Raw genomic sequence first — 9,269 nt, 5'->3', positions numbered from 1 at the left:
TTGACACCCATGAAATTTGAGACGTAATAAGAATTGGTGGAGCCGATTGAACCATGTACGTGATGTTTGTTTAAGTCCATAAAAAGATTCATGAAGTTTGCATACAAAAGAAATGTGAGGATCAACAAAACCTAAAGGCTACTACATATCCAACTAATAAATAAACTAACTTTTAGAAATAGCAATATCCAAAAACCTAATTTGATAAATCTTGTCAAAATCAATATCCTTTTTAAGAAAGTTGTGCAAGGAAAACAAAAGTCTTCAATACCTATAAGCCCGTCTGTTTGAGCTTGATAATTATTGCTGCAAGTAAATTTGGTTGCTTGTTCAGTGTGGTACTAAATCAATATCTCATTTCTCTAGTTGATTAAGGGTTTCATTGGGATTCATCGTTAAAATCAATTTGCCAAAAGCTAAAAACACCGACACCCTTCATCTCAAGCCTTTATCTCCTTGATCTATCAATCTCTAGCACCGACAACCTTCATATTTAGTTTGTGCTTCTTTCCTCTTTCTTCCTTTTCGATCTTTTGCAATTACTTATAAGAAAGAACTTTTGAGATTTATGCTAACAAGCCTTTTTCTCTCTCCTTGTTATGCATGTTATGATTATGGTTATAGATAAAAAATAATTTGTGGTTATGAATTAGGCTGAAGTTTGTAAGTAGGAATTTATATAACTTGTTTCTTTTTTTTTTTGTTTGATTATAATAAACAAAGCATACACATTTTTTATTGGTCAACTAAGTTCTCATCACTTTCTATTTCTTTGTTATCAAGGATGGGAACAAAGAGCTTTTTGATATATATATATATATATATATATATATATATATATATATATATATAGACCTGACATTGGTGTTGTGTTTTAATGGATGTTTATGGATGTCAGTTATCTAAGAAACCATTTAATATCTGTTGATTGGGTTCGATCGAACATTCATCATATCCTAAAGATATTTATTTTGTTGGCTAGGTTGTTAAATCATATATGCTTCCTAGAACTAAGAGTAATATTTTGTTTACTTTTGGCACGGACAATACCACTGACTAATGGCAAGAACCCAAATAGGCTATGTTTATAATTATGGAAGGAAATTTCTTCAGTTTTGTTTAAGATACTTTTGTTTAACATGATTTATCTTTATCATTCGTGATCAGAAATAAATGTATTTATTTTGTGTTTTTTAATGTCTATTTATTGTCGAGAAATATGCCTTATGTTCTTCATGTTTATATTTGTAAGAGATAACTAGATGTCAATTAATATTTTGGAGATTTAAACTAGCAAATTTGATCTATTATTGTTGATATTTGGATTTAAAGGTTGAGCTGGTTTGGTTTAAAAAGCTCAATACAAAATATTTGTTAATAGAACTTTTTAAAAAATCCAAGCCAATAAAAAATTGTTAAAGACTAATTTAAAACAGGCATATTAAAAACAAAATAAAAAAAAAAACATTAGGTTTTCTGGTTTTCAAAGGAAAAAAAAGTCAAACTAAGTTGAATCAGTTCAATTTAAATTGATTTTCGTTCGATTTGAATCAAGATTTCCGAAATTTAAAAAAACTAGTTTAGCTAAATTATTTTTATCTCAAACCGAATTGTACCAAAATATGAACACCTCAGTCTTATTATAGATACCTTTCACTAACCATGTCCTTACTTTGTGTCTATTCCGTGTATGGGTTAGAAACCCAAGTTATTTTATTTGATGTAACTTGACTTCAAGTCGTTTTATTTATTTTTTTAATATATTTTTTCTTTTAATTAGAAATTCTTGTGTTTTTTTAGTCGGTTATTAACCATTTTCAAAATTTACTATATAAATTTTAGAAGAATATTTTATTTTTTAATGTGGGATTTAATTTAATATATATATTTTATGTTTCACAAGAAAAAAATTATTTTTAAATGTAAGATTTGAAATCCTGTAATATATATACTATACATTCACAATAAAAAAAAGTTATATTTTTTTAATATGGGGTAAAAAGTCTTTTTATTTTAAATAGTTCAACTTAAAAAGATAATACAATATCTTTTTAATATGGATAAAAAAAACCTTTTAAAATAAATTTTAAACTTTATTATTTATAATATATATATATATATATATAACTTATATTTACATGTATTATTTTTTATTTTTTTATATAAAATATTAAAATATTAAATATATTTTTTTTAATTTTTTAGATTAATTCAGATTTATCCATATCATGTAACATGAAATTCAATTCCTTATCGATTCAATCTCTAACTATGAAATTTACTCGAAAAAAAAAAGTTGATGCATTTGTAGCAAGTTCACTTCGGTTAAAAATAAATGAATATCTACATTGGAGGAATTGCATTGGTGCACTCGCTAACAATTCAATGCTCCTCCACAGAGTTCTTCCCACTCTCATTATTACTTCCAGTTCCAGTACAGTTATGGAAAAATTTCTTACACCCCGAACATGGAATTCTCCGTACCAAATGAGCTGTTTCACCAGTAAAAAATTAAATACTTGAAGTGGATCGTTGGATTGGAACCCTTTTTTTACCCATTCAAACCGTACACTGCAGAGAAGTCATCATCAACTTTTGAGATGCTGAATTTATTATATATAAAAAAAAGAAGCCATCTCAAAATTACTAGATGATGCCGTCATTCACGAAGATGTTACAGATTTGTGTAAATATTATATGCTGTTGATAAAGAAGTATGTGGAAGCTGTTCCGACATCTATATTAATAACAAAAAAATGCTGATGCTTCTCTAGCAAAATACAAAAAGGCCTGATGGGATGTTGTGCAAAGCCTTTGCTGAAGTTACAGGAACCTTTATAAAATACATTACACCTACAACGTTTTTTGCACTGGAGCACCAACAAAACTAGACACTGAAATTTTTCTTCCTTCCCTTGCGAAAACTAGGGTTGAGTTGTCTTCATTTCCTCCTTTTGCTTCATGGGTTTTTGGATTTTTGTTGAATTTTTAGTATCTTCACCTTGTTGGCACTGAATTAATTAAAGATTTGAACTTTGGCTCTGAAGAAAAACTGAATTTAGTGAACTCGGTTCTAGTTATCTGTTTTCAAGGTTTGAATATCTTGCTTTATTTGCTGAAATGGGCCCATTTTGTTTACTCTATAGATATGTGATTGCTCTTTTGTTTATATATCAATTGGGATTTCATTGGTTTATTTGAACTGAAGAAGCAACTGCATCTTGGATTTGGTTTATGCATTGTATCTTGTAGTTGAGGAAATAAGAATTTTGGGTCCTTGTATCATTTTCTTCATGTTGAATTCATTCTTGTCTGATTTGCGGATTTTGAGTTGTGATTGGCTCAGGTATAAGCATGAGGAACAGACAGTGACAGTATTGGACTTGGGGGTTGGTGTAAGTGTAAGGACCGTTTAATTTCTGCTGCGAATGGCTACTGGAGGAAAGAGTAATGAAGAAATTGATTATAAAAGTAGAATCTGGGTTTTGGATCAGAAGCTTGATCAACCCATGGACGCAGAAGCTGAGAAGCTTAGGAACAAGTATGAGGATAAGGTATAATGTCACCGTTTGTTCTTTTCAATACCTTGCCAAGCGAACTGTTTCAAAAGCCAACAATATATTAAAAAAAAACAGTTTACCGAATTAGCTTGTTTATTATTAATGTAATAACAACAGATGAAACTGTAGGAATGATATTATACATGTTGTTGAATTAAAGTTTGCATTGGAGTCGATGGCATGCTATACAGGCAGGCCAGCCTGCACTATGAAAATAAGAAGACTGACAATGTGGTTGATTTGCACCCACCCTGCTTTTATTCTTTGTGCTAATTCTGCTTTATTTCTTTCAGAAATTCTCTCGATTACTGCTTATGCAGCTTGCTTTCCAAAGCCTTGGAGTGGTCTATGGAGATTTAGGCACGTCTCCTTTGTATGTCTTCTACAATACATTCCCAGATGGAATTGAAGATCCAGAGGATTTAATTGGAGCTCTATCATTGATCATATATTCCCTTACTCTTATCCCGCTCCTGAAGTATGTTTTCATTGTTTGTAGAGCAAATGACAATGGCCAAGGTAAATCATTAACTTGTTTTTATTGAAATTCAATTATAGCAGTAAAAAGAGATGAAAAAATTTGCTTACATTACAATGTTGACTTTAGTTTAGTATGCAATGACAGGATATTTTTGGAACTATGAATATTGTTATGGTCCCGGCTTGTGTATATAGTGGAAACGATCATTAATAAAAACAAAAGTACTTTTATTTGGTACATCTCTTTATTTAGCTGGAGGAGTGTTGATCTTTTACCACCATTTTAGAAATTGGTGGCAATTGCCTTCATGGTAACTCTAACCCCAGACAGTTCAAGGAAACCTTAGTTTGAGGAAGAAAGAAAGTGGAGGGACACAGTCAAAGATGTGAAACTTAACATGCTCAAACATGTCAACATGCAATATAAAACCAAATGCGCATGATTAATCAATACAGGGTGCTTTAGACTTCCGCTTGTATGTATGCACAAAAAAGAAAAGAATAATATCCAACCAGCCATCTTGAAGGCAATGATGTTCTCACATTTTTTTTTCTGGTTATGTAAATAAAATGTATAGAATATTAGATGACTTTTAAAAATCTTAATGTAAAGGAAAGTTACGTATCTTCATACATCTTGCTGTGATCTGACAAAAGGTCCAATTTTCCAGACTGGTTGGACTGATTTTCTGTAACTTTCTATTTTCTCTGATATTACCATGTATTCAACGATTTCACTTCCTGCCTAAAAAGTGAAGCATAATGCAGCAGTATCCTTCTTTTAGTGAGGAATGTATTTGTATCTGAAGCCAGTAAAGAACTAGTAAGTTTCTTGGAACTTATCCCGTTCATCATGCAGGTGGGACATTTGCTCTTTATTCGCTACTATGTCGACATGCAAAAGTGAAGACTATCCCTAATCAAGATCATACAGATGAGCAGCTAACTACTTATAGTCGTTCTACATTCAATGACAAATCTTTTGCTGGAAAGACCAAGAGATGGTTGGAGGAACATCCCTTCAGGAAGAATGCGCTTCTTGTTCTTGTTCTTGTTGGCTCTTCCATGGTAATTGGTGATGGGATTCTTACACCAGCTATATCAGGTTTCCTTCCCTTAGAACCACTATCTGTCCTCCTATCTTTTTACCAGAGATGTTTGTTTCATGGAATTGTGATAGATAAGCACAGTGTATCTATAATCAAACACATGTATATGCCATGAAAATACAAGCAATGAATTGCAGGGTGTGGGATGGTTCCTGGATGAGAGAAGAAAAATTCATTGTCTCTGATAACAATTTTTCACCGATAGTTTAACATATGGATTTTGGTCAGTGGTTAGAGTAAATTAACTTCTTTAGTATTTGCAGAGATACGTAGTCATGTTTGTTTAAATAACTCAGCAGAGCACAAACAAATTGTCATATAGTTTCAGATTTCACCACCTTTGAAAATATATAAAACTCAAAGTACCATCAAATGTGACAAAATTACTTAACCATCCATCAAAGTCATCCAAGGCAAACATAATGCAGGTGCTTATGTATGTGCGTCAAAGGTTTAAAATAAAGGTGGATTAGAAGTCCTTTGCTTTAATTAAAATAACTAAATGATGCAAAATTTTCATTTGTAAGAACACATTTCAAACTGTGATAAATTTATTTGCATCATGTCTGGTTGCAAAACATAATAGGAGTGCCATGCTAAAAACCAATGGAGTGATGAAGAGTGCATATGCTCAAATACCCTGGTTTATGTTCTGGACTAATTGAAACGTTGCTGTCTTTTAGTGCTTATGCATATAAGTCCACATATGGAAAACTTCATTCCAACTGTGATAAATCAACGACAATTATGTGGCTAATACATGTATCTTTCTTTCTTTGCTACATGTGGCAGTGCTGTCTGCTGTTCAAGGAATCAAGTTAGACCACCCCAAGATGAGTAGTGGTATCTTCCTACTGAAATTGAACAATTTCCTGCATTTACATCAACTTTAACATTTGTCCACTAATATTATGTTTTAAAGTATCAATCAGTTACTATTTCTCTGTGCATCAGATGTAGTCGTGCTTGTTGCTGTTGTCATATTAGTAGGCTTGTTCAGCATGCAACACCATGGCTTGGATAGGGTTAGTTGGCTCTTTGCACCAATTGTGCTCCTTTGGTTTCTCTTGATTGGAGGAATTGGCTTATTCAACATTTGGAAATATGATACGGGTGTTCTGAAAGCCATTTCACCGGTGTACATATATCGTTATTTCAGAAGGGGAGGGAGAGACAGTTGGCTGTCCCTCGGAGGTATCATGCTTAGCATAACAGGTGAACTCTGAGTTTTCATTTGATTTATTTTTGCTTTCATACTTTTTAACCCATTTGACATTCATCAAATTTGTGTACAATAAACTGGTGACTTGTCCTGAAATATTACAGGAACCGAGGCCCTCTTTGCCGACCTATCTCATTTTCCTGTACCGTCTATACAGATTGCTTTCACAACAGTTGTTTTTCCCTGCCTACTTTTTGCCTATTCTGGACAAGCTGCCTACCTCATGAAGAACACAAGTCATGTAGCTGATGCATTTTACAGCTCTATTCCAGGTTTACAATGACTTCCTCCATTTCTGTTTTCCTAGGGTGCCTGACTATTGTGACTGGAATGGCATGGAAATGAGAAAGAAAATTAGGACCATCAAATAATATGTAAACATGATTTTTGTCATCAAAAGTCAGAAAAAACTGTCGGCAAATGGTGCTTACATGGATAGAAAGCACTGGGAACAGAGAACAATTAAATCCATTGCTGTGAAAATATTTACACCTAAATCTGTTGGAAAATTGCGAGCTTATACAAGAATCTCTCTTATAAACACTAACAATTATTACCTCCAAGAAGAGTACATGCGTTAATGACAAACAGCAAATCACTCACTAATGATAGGTACATCTTCTCCAAAACTCTGAGAGAAGTAATTCTATAAATTTTTGAAGAGGTTTAATGGAGCTGGTTCTGTTTATTAACTGAATTACTTCAACATGTTTACTATGTATTTTAATAATTTCCTCTTTAGTAATTGACAAATTGAATAAATGAATGGGCCCAGCACTTTGTGTAACAAAAACCCAAGAAAGCAGTCTCTGATAGTATGGTTTAGTTATTAATCCAAAAACATCTTTTCCTGTTCTGTTTTTACATAGATTTTTTTTTTCGTGAAAATCTACAGAATTTTGTCAAATATGATTGATGGAATTTTTATAATTTAAATCTGGTAACATTTATCATTCTGCAGATAGCATTTATTGGCCAGTACTTCTAGTTGCAACTGCAGCTGCTGTTGTTGCAAGCCAAGCCACCATATGTGCAACTTTTTCATTAATCAAGCAGGCCCTTGCACTTGATTGTTTTCCAAGGGTTAAAATTGTACATACATCAAAAAGGTTTCTAAACCACATATATATTCCAGACATTAATTGGATCCTTATGATTCTCTGTGTTAGTGTGACAGCTGGTTTTAAGAATCAAAGCCAAATTGGAAATGCTTCTGGTATGTTCATGCTTTGTTAAATGTTATGAAGTTAATCAGATCTTTTATATCTTTGGTTAAAAATTTGATAAACTCTGTATATTATTTCATGTCATAACAGGGACTGCAGTCGTCATAGTCATGCTGGTGACCACATTGCTAATGATTCTAGTCATGCTATTAATATGGCGTTGCCATTGGATTCTTGTCCTGATATTCACGGGTTTATCACTGGTAGTGGAGATTACTTACTTTTCTTCTGTGCTCTGTAAGGTCAATCAAGGTGGTTGGGTTCCTCTTGTGATCGCCTTAGCATTTTTTATCATCATGTATGTGTGGCATTATGGTACCAAGAAACGTTATGAGTTTGAGGTGCACAGTAAGGTTTCATTGGCATGGATTCTTGGGCTTGGTCCCAGTTTAGGACTAGTTCGTGTCCCTGGAATCGGACTTGTATACACTGAACTAGCAAGAGGAGTGCCACACATTTTTTCCCATTTCATCACAAACCTACCCGCCATCCATTCAGTAGTTGTATTTGTCTGTGTGAAGTTCCTTCCTGTCCACACAGTTCCTGAAGGAGAGAGATTCCTTGTGAGGCGAATAGGACCCATTAATTTCCGTATGTTCCGTTGTGTTGTAAGATATGGGTATAAAGACCTCCATAAAAGAGATGAAAGTTTTGAGAAGAAACTCTTTGAAGTTCTCCACACATTTGTCCGGCTTGAGTCCATGATGGACGGGTGTTCAGACTCGGACGACTACAGTATATGTGACCAGGAAACTGAGCAGCCGAATGATGTTCCTCTGAATCACCCCAGCAACACACTGCCATTGAACATGGATGGAACGATTTCATCAGGAGATTCAATCGTGTCTCTTAATGACCATATGCATAATAACACTGCCATCGAATCTTCTGGTCTTCTAAGCAACCCAGCTGAGGTAAATGAGTTAGAATTTTTGGGTGTCTGTAGAGATGCCGGTGTTGTGCACATCCTGGGGAATACAGAGATTCTGGCACGCAGGGATTCAAAGTTCTTTAAGAAAATAGCAATCGATCATATATATGCTTTTCTTAGGAAGATATGCAGAAAGAACAGTGCAGCTCTCAATGTTCCTCATGAAAGTCTCTTAAATGTAGGACAAGTCATTCATGTATAGCCATTTTGTAGGGTAGTAAAAGAAGTGTGATTCATGTTTGCTATCTTCAACTGGAATTGTTTTCTTGGAGCATAAATTTTGAACCCGAATTTGTTCTTTCATTGGACGGGAGCCAATTGAAGGTGTCTCGCAACTTTAACAGGCGTTGACACTAGCTTCCATGATTCCATAATTGACTCTCTTTTATGATTGGATTGATAGCTCTCAAAATTAATTAATCAAAAGCTAAAGAAGACAAGAGAAGGCTGGTGACTAGCTATCACCTGAGCCAACAGTAATGTTGATCGCCGATGTGGTAGTGTTTGGCTTCCCCCATGATGATTGTATATATAATATGACCTCGGACAAATAAACAATTGAAAGATTAATACCTGTCATTTTAAATACAAATAGTTTCAGATAGTAATCACTACCAGGAAATTCTGGGGAAGAAAGAAATCCGTATTTTCAGGAAACAAATCTGTATATATACATAACCTTAGTTTCTGTGTTCTTGTTTGAAAGCATTTTTCCTCGTCCAGGTCAGGTGATTTTCATGT

General features: G+C 33.7%; 1 protein-coding gene across 1 annotated transcript; it reads left to right on the top strand.

Annotated features, from left to right (window-relative positions):
- The first annotated feature begins 2,670 nt into the window (after window positions 1-2,670).
- LOC118036019 (potassium transporter 10) lies at window positions 2,671-8,902 on the top strand. Its single transcript, XM_035041709.2, has 9 exons — window positions 2,671-3,092; window positions 3,347-3,554; window positions 3,854-4,079; window positions 4,900-5,145; window positions 5,942-5,992; window positions 6,104-6,364; window positions 6,476-6,643; window positions 7,333-7,587; window positions 7,688-8,902. The coding sequence occupies exons 2-9, from the start codon at window positions 3,429-3,431 to the stop codon at window positions 8,728-8,730; spliced, it is 2,376 nt and encodes a 791-aa protein (XP_034897600.1). The 5' UTR covers window positions 2,671-3,092; window positions 3,347-3,428; the 3' UTR covers window positions 8,731-8,902.
- Window positions 8,903-9,269: the final 367 nt, after the last annotated feature.

Source organism: Populus alba, chromosome 1 (assembly GCF_005239225.2).
Source record: "Populus alba chromosome 1, ASM523922v2, whole genome shotgun sequence".
NCBI classification, from domain to species: Eukaryota; Viridiplantae; Streptophyta; class Magnoliopsida; order Malpighiales; family Salicaceae; genus Populus; species Populus alba.
The sequence above is the reverse complement of the archived record's forward strand: the minus strand, read 5'-3'. Positions and strand labels throughout refer to the sequence as shown.